Here is a 21,224-nt window from a genome sequence, read left to right as displayed (position 1 = left end):
AGACACGTGCTTCTCCCTCCTCAAAAAGAAAACGCGTTGTTGGGGAAGACAACTCCCCCACCCCCCTTCCAGAGTGCAGTGGGTCAGTGCAGACCATCTGAGGGTCCCATGGGAGGGTTTTATAAGCTTAGTGGCAACTGAGACAAAAACCCAAGTTTACACAGAATATAAACGCTTTATTAACAGATCATCCTCGTGCGCCAGGTAGTCGACCCATACATCCAGGACCCTGTAAACAAACCCAAGTATGAGATGCTGACAGGTCCCTCTCAGCAAGTGGCAAACTCCCTCCCCCGTCTTGCCAATCTCAGCAAACCCTTTCTTCACACCCCGCCACCAAGAGCCCCTGCAAGAGCCCCTCATCCGTATGCTTGGCGAAACCTCCCTACCACCAGCCAAAGGTCTACTGTTTCCCACTCCAGTTGTGCACTCACCAGTCCCAAGTTCAGCGCAGCCTCCGAGCCTCTCGCTCTGACTCCAATAGGGTGAGCACGTCGCCCTCGCGCACGGGGCCTTTCACGTTTCGGATGATGGAACGGCTCGTGTCGTCCATGAATTCTACGCGCACCTATGGGGTTGACGGGGGGTGGGGGACCGGGAAGAAGTCAGTGTCGGCCACAAACTGGCACCGTGGGATAGCCAGCTGACTTGGATTCAGAGAACGTGCCTGCTTAGACACACTTAAAAAGGGGGCTGAGCCTGGGAAGTAGGTCTGGGCCGGGAGAGAAGCCGGAGAGGGGCCGAAGCGTGGAGAACAAAGCTCTCGAGCGCCAGAAAAAGCCACTGGTGGGGGACAACTGCCGCTCTGGGCCCGTCGGGGACGGGAGCACAATCGTGAGGGCGTGGAGCTACACAGTGGTCGTTGGGATTGGCTGAGCCAGGAGAACGAGGTATGTCAGAGCCCAAGGAATGAGGGGCAAGGCCTCGGCAAAGGCTCGGACCGTCCGCGAGCTTTCCGAAAAAGGGTACGTATCGGTTCTCAGATAGCAGGGCACAGAAGTCATCATCGGAGACTCAAGACCCCAGACCCCGCCTCCTCGTCTCTCCAGCTCACCTGCGTGCACTGTCCCTGCGAACCGGTCCTGCCCAGCACCTTGGTTACCTGGGGTAAAGAAGCTGGGATCAGATCTGGACCACCCGGTTCCCCTACTCTTTCCTCCCTCATCCGGGCCCTCAAACCCGGGCTTCCGCCTCACCCTGGCAAGCTTGATGGGCTGCACGCGACTCGTATCCATAATGGCGGCACGGCGACTGATCGGGCGGAGAGGAGTCACGTGCTTCGGAGAGAACGTTTATAAGGCGTCCTAGCCCCGCCCACTCCCGTTCTCGCGAGAACATACTCCATGTTCCCAGCAGCCCTGGTAGAGACGTCACCGGCGCCCTTCAGTGCAGGGTTGAAAGATGGCGTCTGCTACTCGTTTCATCCAGCGGCTGCGGAACTGGGCATCCGGGGTGCGCGGGGCGGGAAGGGCTGCACTGGGGAGGGTGGGGCTGTGGGCTCCGTGCGCCCCGGACAGGCTCCCGTTACTCACCCCCCTCCTGCACCTTTGGGGCCGAGGCCAGTGGTGCCGAGATTCCCCTTATAAGCCGGGACCCCGCTCTCAGCCCGGAGCCTCCAGCTCTTGACCTTTCCAGCCCAGGGCACGCCCACCTCCACCTCCAGCCCTTGGCCCTATCTTGGCTGGGGTCCCACTCAGGCCTGGGATTTACCTAGTCCTTCTTAACTTTGGATCTTGTGGCCCCGGCGTCCAGCTTTCCTGTTCACCTCCAGGGCCCATAATCCTTGTCGCCAAATGCCCATCTCCCGCCTTCCCTTCATTTGTCCAGCCCTGGACTGCCCCACGTTCGCTGGCCTTCTCTTCTGGGGTGCCCTGCGGGCTGACCTCCTTCCTCTCTTTCTCCCACAGCAAGACTTGCAGGCGAAGCTGCAGCTGCGTTACCAGGAGATCTCCAAGCGGTGAGCAAGCCCCGCTCGCTGCCCGGACTGCAATCCTGTCCTTCCATCAAAAACAAAACTCCTGTTCTTTTAGACCCCTGAAACACTGGGCCGAAATCCTGCCTCTAGCCGCCTCTAGTGGAGGCAGAGGTTTGCCTTTAATCTTGCTGGACTATGTCTGAGAGTGGTACTCGTGGAACAACCAGATGGGGCTTGAATTATGAGTGGGAATCCTCAGTGTGATTTGCAGTCCTAAGTGTGGCCCTGTTAGTGTTATCATCCCCAAGCTACACATGAAAATATTTGAGGCTCGGAGAGACTAAATCATTTGCTTAAAATCACTCAGAAGCCAGCAAGTAACAGCTGGGATTTGAACCCAGAAGTGTCTTGATTTCAGACTCATCTGAGTCCAAAAATTACTTGACATTTACAAACCCCTGCTGTGTCCTTAGCCCTCTGGTATACCAGTGCTAACAAAAAAAATTCTCATTCCATTCATGGAGCTCATATCCTGGGGAGGAGGGAGAAACATAACATAGGGAAATAAACGCAGCAAGTAAAAAACATTGTTCTAGAATGCTCTGAAGACAAAACAAAGTGAATAAGCTGGAGGGTGCCTCAGATCAGGTAATCAGGAAAGGCCTCAGGGGTTGACATTTGAGTCACCTGAAATGTCAAAGGATAGTTATTAAAACATTCCGGGCAGAGGAAGCAGTAAGTGCCAAGGCTGTGCAGCCCGACAGAGCCAGAAGTAGGAAGGAGGCTAGTGTGGCTGAAACACTCTGAGGAATGGGGAATAGCGATATATATATGAGTGGCAGGCAAAGGTAAGGCAGCCATGGAGGGTTAGCATGAAAAGAAGAACAATAACATTAAAATAACCAAGTCTGTGTGAATGCCTGCATGTTGTGACTGATTCCAAATATCAAAAGTTTTAAATTGCTTTTCCATCCAGGGTAGTTGATACAGTTGAGGAAACAGTTTTGTAAAATTTTCAACTTTTTTTTTTAAAGGGTAATGGCGCCCCCTAGTGATTCATTTAGGCCTTTCCGTTGGGCGCTGGTTCTTTTTATCCTTTGTGTGCTCGTTTTCTGTTGGTCCCTGGCCAACAGAGGGTCATCTCTGCACTCCAGGGGTTAAGCAGATTCTAACTTCAACACAGGATATTGCCTTTATTTATTTTATTTTAATTATTTTTAAAATTTTATTTATTTATTTATTTTTGGCTGCGTTGGGTCTTCATTGCTGTGCGCGGGCTTTCTCTAGTTGCGGCGAGCGGGGGCTACTCTTCTTTGCAGTGCGTGGGCTTCTCATTGCGGTGGCTTCTCTTGTTGCGGAGCATGGGCTCTAGGCGCGCGGGCTTCAGTAGCTGTGGCTCACGGGCTCTAGAGCTCAGGCTCCGTAGTTGCAGCGCATGGGCTTCGTTGCTCTGTAGCATGTTGGGATCTTCCTGGACCAGGGCTCGAACCCGTGTCCCCTGCATTGGCAGGCAGATTCTTAATCACTGCGGCACCGGGAAGTCCTATTTTATTTTTTTTTAATTTTTAAAAAATATATTTATTTATTTTTGGCTGCATTGGGTCTTCGTTGCTGTGCGTGGGCTTTCTCTAGTTGCGGCGAGCAGGGGCCACTCTTCGTTGCGGTGTGCAGGCTTCTCATTGTGATGGCTTCTCTTGTTGCAGAGCACGGGCTCTAGGCGCTCGGGCTTCAGTAGTTGTGGCACTCCGGCTCAGTGGTTATGGCACATGGGCTTAGTTGCTCCGCAGCATGTGGGATCCTCCCAGATCAGGGCTCGAACCCATGTCCCCTGCATGGGCAGGTGGATTCTTAACCATTGTGCTACCAGGGAAGTCCCTAATTTATTTTTTATTTATTAAAAAAATTTTTTTGGCCGTGCCGCACAGCTTGTGGGATCTTAGTTTCCTGACCAGGATCAAACCCGGGCCATAGCAGTGAAAGCACCGAGTCCTAACCCCTGGACTGCCAGGGAATTAGGATACTGCTTTTAATATTAAGTTTTAAAACTTTGTTTTTATCTGTATTTCTTTTTTTCTCCTTGGTACAATGACTATCACTTGTTTTAAGAAAAACTTAAGTCCTGGCAAAATGATTATCAGAAAAAAATTGGTTAAAAACCCAGATGAGGGACTTCCCTGGTGGTGCAGTAGTTAAGAATCCTCCTGCCAATGCAGGGGACACGGGTTCAAGCCCTGCTCCGGGAAGATCCCACATGCCGCGGAGCAACTAAGCCCGTGCACCACAACTACTGAAGCCTGCGCACCTAGAGCCCGTGCTCCGCAACAAGAGAAGTCACCGCGATGAGAAGTCCGCGCCCTGCAACGAAGAGTAGCCCCTGCTCACCACAACTAGAGAAAGCCTGTACACAGCAAAGAAGACCCAACGCAGACAAATAAACAAACAAACAAAAAAGATGAATGAGAACCTGATCTGTTTATGATTTTTCTATCTTTTCTACCCTCCGTCTCTGCAATGGTTTCCAGGGAAGCACATCTTTTGTTAGTGATTTTGTTTTTTGTTAGTGTCTTTTGTTAGCGAGGTTAGCGATTAGTTTTCAGGCCTCAAACTTTGTATATTGACCCCAGGGTTTAGTCAAGCGAGGACAGAGCTCTGTTCACTCCCCCTCTGGTGGCAGCGACCACGAGGTGGCAGCAGAGACCCCAGAGGACGAAATGCTCTTTGAGTAATATGGCTTGATCCCAGTAGAGTTCTTCAGAGAGTTCCTGAGAGAAGTGGAAACCCAGAGGTTCTGCAGCCTGGCCTTTGGGGACAAAACCCCTCAGAATGAGCCAAGTCTGGGGTTGTTTCCCAAGCGTTTGCTGACCACGATTACTTGGTAGGTGATGGGCAGAGCCCCAGGCCCCAGCCTCTTCATTTCCCGAGGACCTGTGGTGGAAATGAGGCCAGCTGCCAAGCTCTGGGCCATGGAGAGGTGGGAACAGGCCTCCCTCATGAAAGGGTCCTCCATACCTGCCACGTTTGGGGCAGGTCGGGGACCTGTGGTGGGGCAGACCCAGGCCTGGCCTTCCAGCACCTTCACATCCAATGCAGGGGCTCCCACCTGCTTCTGGGCATTGGACCCTCCCCAGGCATATGGTCATGGCAGTGTATCAAGGGATACCCCTGGCCTGCAGCACATCCAAGGGGCTGCCGACCCCAAGCCTTGTGACTGAGGTGATGGGCCCATGTTCTAGCACAGCCACGCAGTGAGAACGACTTGTCATTTTTGTTTCAGTGCCCATGTTCTTTTTCCTCAGAACTCAGCCTCCTCCCAAGCTCCCCGTGGGCCCCAGCCACAAACTTTCCAACAATTACTACTGTACACGTGATGGCCGCCGGGAAGCCACGCCGCCCTCGATCGTCATGTCCTCACAGAAGGTGCTGGCGTCAGGGAAGCCAGCAGAGAGGTGAGGATGCCTCAACACCCCTCCTGCGACCAGCCCTCTCTCCTGCTTGTGCTTTTCAAGGTCCCAAGTCTGTTGAGCATCAACTGTGGCAGGAAATGTACTGCCGGGGGCTTTTCATCTGGGAGCTCATGAATCCCCACCCACCCTGGGTGGGTTTCCTGCAAAAAGCAGAGGAAGCTCCAAGGGCCCTTCGAGGGCCTTGGAAGAAGCCCAGGGATTGTTGTTTTTGTAATTTTATATTCTTCTTAAAGAGAGAATTGTATAAACCTCAGGCCCCTCAAAACCCACTTTGGTCCCTGGCATCAGGCACTGTCTCTTAATTAAACAGGAACAATAATGTTATTTACTTTAGAGAGTTCTGCTGGGACAGAATCCCAAGACTGGGTGGCTTAAAAACAATAGAAAATTGTTTCTCTTGGTTCTGGAAGCTGGGAGTCCAAGTCCAAGGTTCCTGTAGATTCGGTGTCTGGCACTTTCTTTGTTTATAGATGGTATCCTTTTTTTTGCCACACCATGCAGTATGTGGGGTCTTAGTTCCCCAGCCAGGGATCGAACCCATGCCCCTTGCAGTGGAAGCGCTGAGTCCTAATACTGGACCGCCAGGGAAGTCCCCACAGATGGTATCTTTTTGCCATGTCCTCACATGTTGGGAGGGGTAAGGGCTCTCTAGGGTCTCTTATAAGGGCACTAACCCCATTCATAAGGGCTTCACCTTCATGATCTAGTCACCTCCCAAAGGCTCCACCCCGTAACATCATCACATTGGGGCGTAGGAGTTCAACATATGGATTTTGTGGGGACCCATTCTGTCGATAGCAGAGTCGTTCTGAGGATTAATCCTCACAATTAAAGTCTGTAAGCTCAAGAATGGAGTCAGTGCCATATCTGCCTCCTGATAACTCCATGAGTTAGGCAGTGATGGCCCCTGCTGCAGAAGAAGAAATTGAGTCACAGAGAGACCAAGTGCCCTGCCTGGGTCACACAGCTGGCAGGTAGTAGACGCATGATTTCAAAGCAGTTTGCCCAGACCCCCAGTGCTGGTCCTTGGCCCTTCTGCCAGTGTCCTGTTCTGGGGTAGCGGGAGTGGGGTGCGAGTGGGAAGGGGTGCTGGAGGAGGAGCCCAGCTATTCATGCTGGTTCTGGGACCAGGAGCCAAGGCACGCCGACCAGGGGTTCATGCAGGGCTCGGGGCTTGTCAGCTCACCCTTTGGGGGACCCCATTGGAGGGCTCTGGGCATTCTGAAACACCCTGCACCCTGGCCTCCAGATCCATGGTGTCAGCAGATGTGTTCCTGCCGGGGCAGGGGGGTCTCCCGCAGCTTCCTCCACACTGTTCTCTGAAACCTGGGCCTAACTCAAGTCTGTTTTCATCTTCCAGCTCGGCTGTAGCAGCCACTGAGAAGAAGGCTGTGACGCCAGCTCCTCCCATAAAGAGGTGGGAGCTGTCGAGGGATCAGCCTTACCTGTGACACTGTGCCCCAGGGTGCCTGGCTAAGCCCTCAGGGCCACTGGAGTGCTTCCTCTTCCTTGGACTTTGGATTCCCTCTGGGGAGAACGTGACCTAATTTATAAAAAATATATATTGAGCTCTCCAGAATCGCTTCTGTTTTTACTTTTGCAAGGACACACAGGCTTACTTGAACTTCAGGTTGAAGTTGGTGCCGAATCTCTTAATCCCATGAACGCTCCAGGAGCAGGGGAGGATAGTGGTTCTCGAGCTCCAGGGTGACGGTGCTGTCACTGGGCACAGAGATGTCACCGTCCCTTTCACGAGGGCCTGGCTCTAACTCTGAGAGTGTCAGGGCGGGTTCCAGGACCTCTGGGTGTTTGGGGGCACTGACTGTAAAGGACAGTGCGGCGGAACAAAAACAGCTCGCTTCCTTGTCTCCCGAGAGCTCTCCTAGCCATTGCTTGTGCAGACATTCACCAGCAGGCTCCCACTGCGGCCCCTGCCTGACCTTGACCACCCTGCCGCTCAGCAGGGACGGCAGAGGACAGTGAGGTGGCTCACAGGGAAGGCTCACCTAGGCCAGTGGGGAAAGGCCTCCCTGAGCCAGAAACGTTTCTGTGTGGGCCTGGGGGACGCGAGGCGGAGTCAGCCCAGGAAAGGAAGGGGCTTCTTTCTGTGGAGGAATAAGCAGGGAGTGAAAGCTGAAAAGGAAATGGCCTTGATTCGGTTGTAGGAGCGAAGGGGAGCCATGCGGTGACCTCAGGTGGGGGAGTGTTGTGGCTACCCTGTGGAAGAACCCCAAAGTCCATCAGTAGGTGAACATCAGCTGTATGCCAGGAGAGTGTCGAGGCTGGCCCACCTTTGGAAGCTTGGAGCAAGTCAGGAAAAGGGTCAGAGTCCCAGGAGGAGGTATAAGTGCCCCAAGAGTGGGTGGTACAAATGCTAAATGCTTATGAGAAGAAAAGGCTGGGAAGGCTTCCTGGAGGAGGTGGGATTCTGGTTGGAACAAAGGATGAATTAGCTACAGAAAGATCAGGAGAGCTGGGCAGGGTGTGCAGAGGCCACAAGGAGGGTAACGCTGGGGCTTTTAAAGACCCCAGGCAAGATGTGCCATTGAAAGTTTCTGAATAAAGTTTTATGACCCAGCCCCCTTCTGCCAAGTGAGGTAGCAGTGAAAAGATGGTTGTCAGTGAGGATGCGGGCCCTCACTAGACACCAAATCTGCTGGCACCACGGTCTTGGACTTCCCAGTTTCCAGAACCGTGAGAAAATAAATTGTCGTTTACTGTATAAGCCAAAAAAAAGAAAAAAAGATTTATGACCCAGACTTGAAGTTTGGTGAGGGACTGCAGTAAGAAAGAGGTCTGACACCTCTTGAGCACTTCCTCTATGCCAGGTACCGTTCTAAATGCGTTATATCTGTGATCTTGGTTCCTTCCCGGAGCAAGCCTGTGGTTATAGCTGTTGTCAAACCCTTTTACCCTCAACAGAAGAACAGGCGTGAAGAGACAAAGAACTCTCAGGCTCACTGAGAGATGGCCCTGAACCTAGCCGCTGATGAGTCTGCACTCAGCCGCTACATATTGTCAGCTGGGTGAATCCACAATTTCTTCAGTTTTTCTCCCTGGACCCCAGATGCCAACCTCACCAAGAAGCCAAGCCTCACAGGTGGTGTGGGACGCTCCCCTCCCCTCCCTTCCCCTGCCGCAGGCAGTCCTATTTGCTGCCCTTTCCAACTGCCTCTGCACCAGTGCACCTTTGCCTCGTACCCCATGTCTCCTGGGAATTGGAGATTATGAAAAAATTTATATATATGTATATATATACATACGCTCCAAATGCAGCTATAATCTCTAACAGTTTTGAATAAGGATGCCATCAACCTGCAAATAGAGGCCTTTCTGTGCTTTTGTGTTGCTTCACGGGAAATTTGCACAGCTGTTACAACGCTGAGGACAGTGACTTGTCTGGGGGGCCTGCTGGCAGTAGCGCTGCTTCTCCTAGGGGCAGAGCTGTAGATAAAACACAGCAGCCAATTGGATAGAAAACCTGCAGAAGGTTTGTATTTTATGTGCCTACTGGGTGAGCGTGAGAAGAGAAAGCCCAGGCTGTCTTGTTCCCAGAGTAAAGTATAAGACCCGCCTCCCTTTGAGGAGCCTATGCGGGTTAATGAGGTAGTGAGCGTCGGTGAGAACATCCAGGTGCAAGGGATAGAGGACCCAGGATGAAAACCAAGAACCAACATTACCTTCATTTATTTAGCAAATATTTAAGAGCCTGCTATGTGTCAGGCTCAGTTCCAGGCACTGGGGATACAATGAGCAACACAGCATTCCTGTCCTCCTGGGCCTGACGTTCTGGTGGGGAATCAGACTATAAACCAAAGTAAATAAGTCGGGCGCTCGAGAGAAGCAGGAGGAGGGCGTTCCTGGGCGAAGTGGCTGCCATATTAGGATAATTAGGCAGGAGTATTTGGTGCATGTGGAATGTTAAATATTGTAAGTTGACAAGACTTGTCGGTACTAGTTCGTTTGCACCTCCAGAAGTTTCTAATTTCAAATAGGACCAATACCTTTCGATATACCTTGTCACAGGGAACACTGGGAAAGAGCCTCAAATAGTAGGTCCCCTCGCATTCGGACATTTACGGTACCCATAACGCGGGGCCGCCTCGGGACCCGCCTGGGGCGTGGGCCCCGCCCCCCGGATCTTTGCGCACGCGCGCACGTGGATCAGAGCGAGGCAGAGACTGGTCGTGGCCGGAGCCGGTGTCAGGCAGGGGTGGCGCGATGAGCGGTTGGATGGCGGGGGGCCGAGCGCAGCGGGCTGCGGCCCTCGGCCTAGCGCTGAGGGTACTGCTCAGCTTCGGGCTGGGCCTGGAGGCCGCCCCGACCTCGATCCCGACATGGTCCTTGACCCAGGCCCCAGGTGAGTGTGCTCCGTACAGCCCTGGCGCCCACCAAGCCTGCAGCTTAGCTCCGCCCCTGCCCGCCAGCAGCGCCTTACCGTTGGCTGCGCCGCGCGTCTGTCCCGGTCACTCCCCCCTGCACGTGGCTCTAGGGGACCCAGGCCCTTGAATGAGCCTTCCCCAGTGAGGGACCCTCCGCCTGGTTTGCTCTGCCAGCCTTTAACTACCCTGCTTCGGCCCTGCTTAAACTCGCTTTGCTTTGTCAAGCCCCGGTGTCACCTCTAAGCGACCCTTCACTCCAGCGTGGGCAGGAAAGTTCTTTACAGGCTCTGCTTCTCCGACTTCCAACCTTACGGAGCTGGTCACCTGGCGCCTTCTGCAGCAGCTGCGGCTTCCATACCCTGGCGCCTAGGGCCATGTGGCTGAGTTTGCTCGGCGACCGTTTCCCGCCCTCCCAATCTCTGCACCTTCCTTCTCCGGCCTTAGAGAAAAAAAGGTCTTCCCTGTGACCCCAGGCCCTTGGACACGTTTGCCTTGGCCTAAATGATGTTGGTGGCCCTCTCAGAGGTACCCAGAGGCAGCTGGGCAGGTTAGAGTGACCTCTTTGTGCTCACAGGTGCCCCTGACTTTCAGCTGTGACTCAGGTTCACACACCGTCTTATCTGGTTCCTCATCTCACCCCAAAGCCCCTGCCTTTTCAGGCTAAATGTTCCTGGTTCCTTCAAGGATCAGGACTCACGTTAACCAAGTACCACACTCTACACGCAAGCAGTCTCTTCTCTTTAGCACACTGTGGTAGGGACTCCTAGCGTGCCCCTTTTACAGGTGGGGAAACTGAGGCTGGGAGGTGCAACCACTGGTTGCTCCAAACCAAAGCCCTGTGAAGCCAGGTCCACTCTGCTCTGCTGCCCACCCACTTTACAGAAGGACACATGCTCCAGCAGGCCGAGGAAGGAGGTCAGAGGTTGCTAGGGAGAGTGGCAAGACCTGGGGAGGAAGCTTTAGGTTGCCAGACCCCCATGGGCAGGGAAGGAAGTCAGCTGCAGTTGGCTCCACAGAGCTTAGGGACTGTGTGGCCCACAAGTACAGTTGGGCCTGGAGGCCGGCCTGCGGAGGGGCTGGCTGTGGGGAGTGGGGGCTTGGAGGCACAGGCCCTCGTGAGTAAAGGTGGAAGGGACAAGAGGACCAGGATTGTATGGAGGGGGACTAGGCTGGGGCCAAGCCAGGTATCTGCCACCCTCCCTGCTGCACCCAGGAGGAAACCATAAAGCCCACTCCCTTCCTCTGTCCCTTGGACTCCCGCCTGATGGCCCCGCTTCCAGGCCCTTCTGTGTTCATCCTGCTCTGGGTCCAGGAAGGCTCACATCTCAGCTGGACTCAGCCCGGACCATTGTGTGACCTGTGTCCACTTATCACTAGGCGCTGCCCCGGGTTTACAGTCAAAAGGTCACTGCCCTGACCACCACTAAGTGTCCAGTCTACACGGGTGCCAGTTCAAGGGCCATTGTTCTAAGTGGGAGGCTGAGCTTCAGGGGTCTCTGAGAGGGGCCTGAGGCCCCTCCCAGGAAATAAGCTGAGACTGTGAAGTCTGAGGAGGAAATCACGAGGTGCAGAGAGGAGGGAGGAGAGGGCAAACTGGGCCAGGGAACAGCATGGGCAAAAGCCCTGAGGGGGAAAACGAGGCCAGGCCTCTTGCAGAAGCATCAAGGTGGCCGGGTCAGAGGGAGCTTGATGAAGGGGGGGAAAGTGGGATGTCCAGGGAGGGTTCAGGGCTGGTCAGGACGTGCGGGCCACATGGAAGTTGTAGAATTTGGTTGTGAGAGGGTCATGGGACCAAGGGCTGGGTTTCTGGGTTTTTTTGAATTTTATTTTATTTTTTTATACAGCAGGTTCTTATTAGTTATCTTTTATACATATTAGTGTATATATGTCAATCCCAATTCATCCCACCACCACCACCCTGCCACTTTCCCCCCTTGGTGTCCATACGTTTATTCTCTACATCTGTGTCTCTATTTCTGATCAAGGGCTGTTTTTGAGCAAAGGGGGGCAAGGGTGGGTGACCAAATGGTGTGGTGCTGAGAGGTCTCTGGTGTCTGAGTGGAGATGGGGGTGGGGAATCTGGAGAGGTGGTGGCACATTCAGGATGGGGAAAGTGGTCAGATCTGGGAGGAGTTTAGTGGGTGAGTCGACAAGCCACAGTGACTAAGCAGGTCCTCTACCCAAGGCCTCAGTTTCCCCTTTGCTGAGCAGCTGGGACATAATGGGCCCTGCTGACCCTGACAGGTGGGCCTGAGCCAGGCCAGCTTCAGAGATGGCTCCTCCCCCAGTCTGTTTAACCACGGAACTTGGAGAGACTCCTGGGGAGACCATCTGGCCATTTGGAGCCGGGTAAAGACCCCGGGATCAGTGAGACCTGGGTTCGAACCCCGACTCTGCCACTAGCTTGTAGCCTCAGGCCTTACCTCTCCTAAGTGTCTTGTGTAGAATGGGCATGGGAGTAGAATCTGCCCAGTAGGGCTCTTGGTGAGGCTGTGAACTGCTCAGCTCCAAGGCCCACACATAGTGCATCCTTAGCAAAGGGTGACCACCAATGTAGTTCCTGGGACCTGGCCTGTCTCCTGGTGGTCGCAGCCTGTGACACTGTGCTTCCAAAGGAGGGTCCAGACCTCCCAGGCCTCACTTGTGTGCATCTCTCAGGCCCCAGCGCAGCCTCGTGCCCGCCCACCAACTTCCAGTGCAGGAGTGATGGCCTATGCGTGCCCCTCACCTGGCGCTGCGACGTTGACAAGGACTGCCTTGATGGCAGTGACGAGGAGGAGTGCAGTGAGTGGCCATGCCCTGGGGGCGGGGCTTGCAAGGGGTGGGGCCACAGGGAAGAGGTGCTTGTGGAAGGGATGTGGCTTTCAGACAGGGCACTCTGGGGTGGGCGGGGCCTGAAAAGAAGGAGGTCTGGGGAGAGGTGGGTTTGCAGCGGGGCGGAGTTAGTGGGGTCGGGAGGGAGGGCTTGCGGGGAGGCGAGTCCTTGGAAGGTGGAGCTAACAGAAGCAGGGGGAGGAGCCTTTGGGATGGGCGAAACATATAGGGTCGATTGTTCTCGGAAGGCGGGGCTTGCAGGAGGTTGGGCTGTGGGGAGTACCTGGGCCCTCTTGGCTGGGTGTTTGAGACCTGACTCACCCTGTACCCCAGGTACTGAGCCGTGTGCCCAGGACGGGCAGTGCAAGCCACCCACTGGCAGCCCCTGCTCTTGTGACAGCATCGATGACTGCCCTGATGGCATCAACAAGAATGTTCTCAACTGCGGGCACCAGCCCTGCCCGGAGGGAGAGCTGCGCTGCCCGCTGGGCGGTTCCTGTATCCCACGCACGTGGCTCTGCGATGGCCACCCGGACTGTTCCGACTCCAGCGATGAGCTTGGCTGTGGTGTGTGCCTGTGGGGGCGGGGAGGGTGGGTCGGTAGACAAGGACGCCTGACACCTTCCAGTGTATAACAAGGCTGGGAGCGTGGACACGTGTGTCTGCCTGTGCCCGTATTCCCATGGCGGCTGCACGAGGGCACTCGGGCAGCAGGGCTCACCAACCTCACTGAATTTGGGATGGAGGGTGAGCCCTAAGGTCCCCCCTGGGCACCAGAAACATCTGTTCATCCCCCCATGCCCCAGGTGCCCCCTCCCCAGCTACTGAATGCCTGGACTTATTGCAGGAACCAAGACCCTCCAAGAAGGGAGTGCCACGTCCGTGGGGACCCCTGTGACCCTGGAGAGTGTCACTTATCTCAGGAATGCCACAGTCACCTCTGTCGGGGACCGGGACTCAGTTCAGTCTGGAAACCGAAGTGCCTATGGGATCATTGCAGCTGCTGGTAAGATAAACAGGTCCTCCCACCCCTGGGGCTTGGAGCAGCTGCTCCTGGGAGCCGGCAGGCTGCAGAACCCCCTTTCCAGTGTGTTAGGAGCTCGGTGGGTGTGAGCCTCCTGCCGCCCCCTCCCCTCACCCACTCCTGTCTTTCTGTCCCCCACAGTGGTGCTAAGTGTAGGTCTGGCCGCCGCCATCCTCTTCATGTGGTCACGGCTCTGTGCCCAGGGACGCCTGTCCCCGCTGGGGCTGCTGGTGTCTGTGAAGGGGTCTCTGCAGTCGGAGAGGACGGCCTCAGTTCTCTGAGGATGATTTCTTGCTGCCACGTCACATGGTCCCGAGTATGGCAGGTATGGGGACCCGCGCGTGGCTGTTGGCACACCAGCCCCCAGACCTGGGTTCTTCTGGCCACGTGGCGCCAAGTACCTGAGCTCCTGCAGATGTGATCGTGGAGGCTGGGAGTGTCCAGACCCTCCCCTGGACTCGAGGAGCCTGGATGGGGAACGTGCCACAGCCAGAACCGTGGGGCTGGCCCTAGGTCGTTCCCGGGGTGGCCCCCCTGCTCAGATATCCGGGGAACGTGCCACAGCCAGAGCCGAGGGGCTGGCCCTAGGTCATTCCCGGGGTGGCCCCCCTGCTCAGATACTACTGTTGCCCCCTCCTGAGGGTGGTGATTAAAGTTACTTCACGTCTTCTGCCTGCCTCTGGGCCTCTGTCTCCCTCTGCCTGGGCAGCCTGGGGGCTCTGCTGCAGCCCCTCCTCTGGAGCACCCAAGCCCAGAGAGGGTGGGAGTTGGGGACCCTGCCTCTGGCTTCCTGGAATCCAGAGCAGGGGACAGTGGGGCTGGGGGCAGCAGGACAGTTTGCATCCCCCAAATGGAGCAGACCTTGGGCAGTGCCTCCCAGAGTCCTGGGCTGGGGGACCTCCATCCATTATGGCTTCTTCTCTTTGAGATGGAAGCTGGGTGTCCCCAGGTTGGTCTCCACCCTGTTTCCAAATGTAGGTCTTCTTATTATGCAGCTACGGCAAGGCCAACAGATCAGCAGATGACTGCCACTGAAAAGACACTTTGTTACTCACCGATCCCAAGAGGAAGGGCATAACAGGCCATGTGGAGCCACACGGGGAAGCACCAGGGTCCATCAGGAGGCAGAGCGAGAGGGAACAACATGGACAGGAGCTTTTATTGTGGTTTCCACTGGAAGGAATGGGTGAGGCAGGGTAAACAGGCTTGGAACTGGCTAGACTGAGTAATTTCCATGGGCTCTGGGGTGTTGGCACTGAGTATCGTGTACATCTCAGCCTATCAACGGCAAGGCTTTCAGAGAGCAGCATCTGAGGACACCTGGGTCCCTACTACTTACAGCAAGGCCCTCACAGACGTTACCCCAGCTAGAGCCAGCATTGTGGCTAGGCCGGCCCTCGTGGTTCTTATCATGATCACAGGACGTACTTCAGGAAAAACCATCAGGGAACTTGGCAGAACAAGATTCGTTACCCACAGGTTCTGGAGGGTACACAGCAGGCACCCCCTCTGAGGGCCACGGAGCAAGATCGTGGGGAGAGAGGGAGGGAACGCAGACCTGGGTCTCTGCCTTTATTAGGGTCCGGGGGTCGGAGTCTTGGATTCACTCTTTATTGAATATAAAGCATAAGAGCTGGAATTAGGGTGCCAAAAGGGAAAGTGGGGTCGTTCAAGGCGTCACTTGTCAAGGTTGCCTAGGGTTTCTGAAAAGGGGACCTTCCTAGGTTGGGGTAGCTAATAACCAGGTAGGTTGTGTTGCTAGTAGCTGTGTCATGCAGCTGTGTGTTTGTTCATGGTGGGTGTTGGCAATCAAAAGCTTAATGTCAGGGACTTCCCTGGCAGTCCAGTGGTTAGGACTCCACCTGCTTCCCTTGGAGGGGGCACGGGTTCAATCCCTGGTCGGGGAACTAAGATCCTGCTTAATGTCAGGCACTCACACTACAGTGGCCCTGGGGTGAACAGGGAAGGGGCACAGTGGCTCTGGATTGCCTGGTATGCATAGGAGAGGTACACTCACTGGTTACTTGTTTGTCATCTCCAGGAACTCGCTAACCCCTCAAGGGACAGCCCCTTCCTGGTCAGTGAGGCCTCAGCTGACAGGGTGTCAAGAATACAGAAACTGGGAATTCCCTGGCGGTCCAGTGGTTAGGACTCTGCGCTTTCACTGCCGAGGGCCTGGGTTCAATCCCTCGTTGGGGAACTAAGATCCTGCGAGCCGTGTGGCGCGGCCACAGAAAAAGAATACAGAAAGTGTAGTTAATACACCCCGTAACTGCTGGGTGATGAGGACATGGCTCTTCTTTGACCTTCATTTTCTTCATCTCCGAATGCGGTGGCCGGGACCCTGGTAGCCCAGGGGAGCACCCAGGGTCCCATACAGGGTCTCGCGGCTTTGACATCCAGCAAGCAGGCAGCTGGTCCCTGATGACAACATGCTGGGAGAAGATAGATCTTCCTGGGGGTGGGAAGGGTGGGAAAGTTCAGCATTGGGGCTCCGCCCCCCACGGGAGGTTTGTTTGTTTGTTTGTTTGTTTTGGTCCATGCAGCATGTCTTGTGGGATCTGGAATTCCCAATGGGCTTTGGAGTCTGGGCCTCAGGAAGCCTGTGAGGGGCCCGAGTTCTCTGTCGGGCAGCCGTGGGGGCTTGGGAGGTGGGCTGCAGCCAGGATTGGGGGACTTTGACTGACGGTGGACCAGAGGGTGCCCAGCTGCCTGGGGTACAAGGCCTTCCCCCGGCGCCTGCTGGATACCTCCCAGCCCCTGAGCTGGGCCGAGGTTTCCTGCTGCAGAACTGGAACTCTGGTGGGCTTCTTCTAGTTGGCAGGAGGGAGTTATGCCAGAGAGTAGCATTTTCTTGTTTTTAGATTTTTTTCCCCCTTCATTTTTGTTCAGGTGTGGACAGCTGCAGTGGGCCAACAGGGCATGTTAGGGGGGTGAGGCCGGTGTCAGACGCCACCTGAGCTGAGGTCTAGGGTCTGGATCTTCCCGGGTGTCAGCTGGATTCTCAGTGATCGGTGGTACAAACCACCCTGCGCTGACGGGCTCCACACAACCACCGGCATATTCCCTTTTGTGGTTCCACGTTGACTGGCCTGGCTGGCGGCTCTTTGTTTCCCCGTGAATGATGGCTGCTGGCATCTGGGGGCTGGACTGGCTGGATGTTACCATGTCATTGGATGGTGCCAATGTCGTGTCTGGCGCATGGGTGGATGGGGACGCCTCTCCCTCTCTACGTGGCCTCTCTGGATGGCCCTTCCATGTGGGCACCCAAGCAGGACGGCCGCATCCCTTTTCTGGTGACTCGGGTTTCCCCAAAGCGCAGAGCCAAAACCCTTCTAATGCTTCGAATGCTCAGGTCCAGAACTGGGCCAGCATCGCTCCTGCTGCTTTCAGCAGGGTCTCAGGTCAGCCCAGGTGTGTGCTGGGGGCACAGGTGGGGGCCACACAAGGGCACGAACACCAGGGAGGCCTAGTTCATTGGGGCCACCACGGGGGCAGAGGGCACGAGCTGGGAATGGGCAGGCTGGAGTGGGCGACTCCTGTCCACTGGAGCCAGCTGACTGGCTGTGGGCAGGTGGCTTTGCTGTCTCAGGGCCAGCTTTGTCACCTGCACATTGGGGCAGCCACAGGTGCAAACGCCCTTCATGCATGAGCAGGCCGGGTTTCAGCTGCCTTTGTTCTCTCAAGCAGGGTCACCCTGTGCTGCCAGCTGCCCACCCCATCCTATAGGCAGCAAGCCCAGTGACTGGCTTCCAAGAAACTCCAGAGAGGGTCAAGGTTGAAAAGGGAGGGATGTTTGGGGAGCCCACAAGGAGGGGGACATGGTCAAGTGGGCACGGGTCCCAGTACCTGGGGAAATTCTGATGGGCCTGAGAAGGGAGGGGATGGAGTGGCGGGGATGTGTGTGGGCTGCAGTGGTGAAGATGGGGAGGGGGGATCCAGGGTGTGTGTGTGTGCGTGTGTGTATCTTTATCCATCTCTCACCATTTCTCTTTTTTTTTTTTAATTGGAAAACTCACATAACATGAAATTAACCATTAACTGTTTTAAAGCCTGCAATGCATTTAGTACACTTGCAGTGTTGTGTAACCCTCACCTCTGTCTAGTGGCAAGACATTTTTATCCCCCCCGAAAGGAAACCCCTTCCCCGTTAGCGGTCACTCCTCTCCCCCACCCCCATCCCGGCAACCACAAAAACCACAGATCCACATTCTGTCTCTCTGGACTTCTGGACATTTTGTATAAATGGAATCGTACCATAGGTGGCCTTTGGTGTCTGGCTTCTCTCACTGAGCATCATGTTTGCCAGGTTCTTCCCCCAAAAGTCTCCTTGTGTCCCTTTTTTTGCCGCTCCCACCCCTACCACCACATTACCCAGGCAACCACCAACTGGCTCTGACACTGTAGATTAGCTGCATTTCTAGAATCATGGAGTATGTACCTTTTTTTTTTTTTTTTTGGTCTGGCAGTTTTTACCTGACACAATTATTTTACAATAATTTGCATGTAGGAAAAGTGATTTGCATGTAGGAAAAGTGATTTGCATGTAGGAAAAGTGAGCTCGCTTTTATGGCGGAGCTGTACTCCACTGTACGGCTGTTCCACATCCATTTACCTAATTCCTCTGGTGATGGCTATCTAGGTGGTTTCCAGTTTTTTATGATTGCAAATAAAGCTGCTGAGAACATTTCTGTGTAAGCGCGTTCATCTGCTTTTAGTTCTTTTGGGTAAACTACCCAGGAGCGCAGTGGTTGCATCATATGGTAGGTGTATATTTAAATTCTAAAGAAATCGCCAACGTGTTTTCCGAAGTGGATGTGCCCTTACTTTCCTTCCCCCGCCCCCAGTAATGTCTATATTTTCCTCTCCTTGCAGCCTTGGCATGACCTGATGTGGGCAGTCTTTTTGATTTTAGCCATTCTCACAGGTGTGCGACGGTATTACGCTGTACTTTATTATTATTATTGAAGTGAAATTCACATAACAGAAATGTAATCTTTTTTTTTATACATCTTTATTGGAGGATAATTGCTTTACAATGGTGTGTTAGTTCCTGCTGTATAACAAAGTGAGTCAGGTATACGTATACGTATATCCCCATATCGCCTCCCTCGTGCGTCTCCCTCCCACCCTCCCTATCCCACCCCTCTAGGTGGTCACAAAGCACCGAGCTGATCTCCCTGTGCCATGCGGCTGCTTCCCACTAGCTATCTGGTAGTGTTTATCTGGCCATGCCACTCTCTCGCTTCGTCCCGGAAACGTAATCATTTTATTTATTTATTTTTATTTAATTTATTTATTTTCTTGGCCACACTGGGCGGCATGTGGGATCTTAGTTCCCCAACCAGTGATTGAACCCGTGCCCCCTGCAGTGGAAGGGCAGAGTCCTAACCGCTAGACCGCCAGGGCATTTCCCGAAATGTAATCATTTTAAAGTGACCAATCCAGCAGCATTCAGCACATTCATAACATAGTACATCACCTGCAGCTAGTCGGACACGAATCTTTTCCTGAGCTCCTTGGCACCTGGTAAAAGATCTAGTTGGGACTTTGGGATCGCATCGCATTTGAAGGTTAATTTTTGCAGGAGGACAAACATTCATTGAGCACCTACCGGGTGCCAGGCATTGTTATAGGTACCTGGAGACTTGGCCTTGAACAGAGCAAAACCCCATCCCCCATGATGTGGAGGTTGGGGGGAGGGGACAGAGGATCAACCAACAAACCAGTACATCATGATGTCAGACGGTTCTGTTCTGGGGACTAAATGCCAGAGTAGGAGGGATGGACATTCCAGGTTGGGGCAAAGAAGGGTCACTATTTTTATATTAGATGGTCAAGAGAGGCCTCTCGAATATGGAGACCCTTGAGTAGAGACCTGAAGGGAAGTAAGAGGATGGGTGAGTTGTGCAGGTGTATAGGTGAAGAACATTCTCGGAAGTGGGAACAACCCGTGCAAAGGCCCTGAGACAGCAACACGTTCCAGAAACAGTAGGTCTGCAGGGAGTGAGGGTGGTGGTGGTCATAAGATTTGATGGCAGAGAATGCGGGGTGGGGGGGTGGGAGGCACAGAGGGTATGTAGTGAGATGGGGAGCCTTTGGGAGGTTTTGAGCAGAGGTGACCATTCTCTGATTTAGTTTTTTTTTTTTTAATTGAAGTACAGTTGATTTATAATTGATTTAGATTTTAAAGGGTGTTTTGGCAATAAGATGATCCCTCTGTTTTTATTTTTTTAAATTGAAGTATGGTTGATTTAGTGTTTCAGGTGTACAGCAAAGTGATTTAGTAATATATATATATTCTTCAGATTCTTTTTAAAAATAAATTTATTTATTTATTTATTTTGGGCTGCGTTGGGTCTTCGTTGCCTAGTTGCAGCAAGCAGGGGCTACTCTTTGTTGCAGTGCGCAGGCTTCTCATTGCAGTGGCTTGAGGAGCATGGGCTCTAGCCGCATGGACTTCAGTAGTTGTGGCATGCAGGCCCGGTAGTTGTGGCTCTTGGACTCTAGAGCACAGGCTCAGTAGTTGTGGCACACAGGCTTAGTTGCTCTGCGGCATGTGGGATCTTCCCGGACCAGGGATCGAACCTGTGTCCCCTGCATTGACAGACGGATTCTTAACTACTGCACCAGCAGGGAAGTCCCCAGATTCTTTTCCATTATAGGTTAGTACGAGATATTGAATACAGTTCCCTGTGCTCTACAGTAGGTCCTTGTTGTTTAAGAAGATCCCTCCTGGGAGTTCCCTGGTGGCCTAGTGGTTAGGCTTTCAGGCTTTCACTGCTGGGCCCGAGTTCAATCTTGAAGCCTTCTGGCTTAAGTTAGACTATGCATTTTGTTTTTGATTTTTACCAAATTGGTTTAGTAACAACAATTTGTAGGTCCAGTTTGTTCTGAAACAACACTTACGTTAATTCGTATTATTATTGATTCATTCTCCTTCAAAAAAAAAAAAAAAACTAGGGTAAAAAACGATCTTTCTGATACTTTCTTCTACTGTCTTGTCACAGTCTGAAGTTTCTACTTTTAGGCAGTTCTTTGGGTTAGGTTATGAAAGGTTCTTCGTTTCTTCAGGAGATACTTGTTGTACATAGATGTCCACAGTGGTCCAATCCTAACAGCCAAAAGGTGGAACCAACCCGTATGTCCATCAGTGGATGATGAATAAACACAATGTGGTAGGACCATAACGTGAGCTGTAATTCATCCCTAAAAGGAATAAAGTTCTGACACACGCTGCACCGTGGACGCATCTTGAAAACATTATGCTAAGTCAAAGAAACTAGGAGCAACACGTTACATGGTGTATGATTCCATTTATATGAAATATCGAGAATAGGTAAGTTCATAGAAACATAAAGGAGATTAGTGGTTGCATAGGGCTGGGGGATAGGCAGGGAAAGGGGGTGATGGCTAAAAGGATATGGGGTTTCCTTTTGTGGTCATGAGAATGCTCTCAGATTGACTCTGGTGATGGCTTCACATTATCTGGGAGCATACTAAAAAGCATTGAATTGTACATTTTAAGTGGGTGAATTTTATGATATGTGTGTACATTTTTATGGGTGCTGAATTTTGTCCCCTCCAGATTTATGTGTCAAAGCCCTAACCATCAATACCTCAAA

General features: G+C 53.3%; 3 protein-coding genes across 4 annotated transcripts; 2 read left to right on the top strand and 1 right to left on the bottom strand.

Moving 5' to 3' along the window:
• Nucleotides 1-155: 155 nt before the first annotated feature.
• Nucleotides 156-1,298, bottom strand: RPS28 (ribosomal protein S28). The gene is made up of 4 exons (XM_012535828.3): nucleotides 1,197-1,298; nucleotides 1,055-1,102; nucleotides 435-568; nucleotides 156-229 (listed from the first exon to the last, which is right to left on the bottom strand). The coding sequence occupies exons 1-3, from the start codon at nucleotides 1,233-1,235 to the stop codon at nucleotides 446-448; spliced, it is 210 nt and encodes a 69-aa protein (XP_012391282.1). The 5' UTR covers nucleotides 1,236-1,298; the 3' UTR covers nucleotides 156-229; nucleotides 435-445.
• Nucleotides 1,299-1,329: 31 nt separating this feature from the next.
• Nucleotides 1,330-9,582, top strand: NDUFA7 (NADH:ubiquinone oxidoreductase subunit A7). Of its 2 annotated transcripts, none has more exons than XM_049707349.1 (4): nucleotides 1,330-1,452; nucleotides 1,908-1,957; nucleotides 5,212-5,361; nucleotides 8,302-9,582. In XM_049707349.1, the coding sequence occupies exons 1-4, from the start codon at nucleotides 1,402-1,404 to the stop codon at nucleotides 8,354-8,356; spliced, it is 306 nt and encodes a 101-aa protein (XP_049563306.1). In that variant the 5' UTR covers nucleotides 1,330-1,401; the 3' UTR covers nucleotides 8,357-9,582. The 2 variants fall into 2 exon arrangements, with proteins under 2 accessions (XP_049563306.1, XP_004277362.1); XM_004277314.3 differs by lacking the exon at nucleotides 8,302-9,582 and adding an exon at nucleotides 6,740-6,958.
• On the top strand, nucleotides 8,369-18,288 carry CD320 (CD320 molecule). The gene is given in 8 exon segments (XM_049707318.1): nucleotides 8,369-8,405; nucleotides 8,447-8,479; nucleotides 12,420-12,545; nucleotides 12,909-13,142; nucleotides 13,423-13,509; nucleotides 13,512-13,581; nucleotides 13,741-14,112; nucleotides 14,188-18,288. Coding segments are annotated over 7 exon segments (867 nt in total). The 3' UTR covers nucleotides 14,021-14,112; nucleotides 14,188-18,288.
• The last annotated feature ends 2,936 nt before the right edge of the window (nucleotides 18,289-21,224 follow it).

Source organism: Orcinus orca, chromosome 3 (assembly GCF_937001465.1).
Source record: "Orcinus orca chromosome 3, mOrcOrc1.1, whole genome shotgun sequence".
In the NCBI taxonomy this organism is placed as follows: Eukaryota; Metazoa; Chordata; class Mammalia; order Artiodactyla; family Delphinidae; genus Orcinus; species Orcinus orca.
The sequence above is the reverse complement of the archived record's forward strand: the minus strand, read 5'-3'. Positions and strand labels throughout refer to the sequence as shown.

Bases quoted from the DNA above. Each gene is read 5' to 3' on its own strand.
- NDUFA7 (XM_004277314.3), top strand. From the start codon at position 1,402: ATGGCGTCTGCTACTCGTTTCATCCAGCGGCTGCGGAACTGGGCATCC. The intron at 1,958-5,211 runs GTGAGCAAGCCC...CTTTTTCCTCAG, and splicing joins TACCAGGAGATCTCCAAGCG to AACTCAGCCTCCTCCCAAGC. The intron at 5,362-6,739 runs GTGAGGATGCCT...TTCATCTTCCAG, and splicing joins TCAGGGAAGCCAGCAGAGAG to CTCGGCTGTAGCAGCCACTG.
- RPS28 (XM_012535828.3), bottom strand. From the start codon at position 1,235: ATGGATACGAGTCGCGTGCAGCCCATCAAGCTTGCCAGG. The intron at 1,103-1,196 runs GTGAGGCGGAAG...TCTTTACCCCAG, and splicing joins AGCCCATCAAGCTTGCCAGG to GTAACCAAGGTGCTGGGCAG. The intron at 569-1,054 runs GTGAGCTGGAGA...TCAACCCCATAG, and splicing joins CGCAGGGACAGTGCACGCAG to GTGCGCGTAGAATTCATGGA.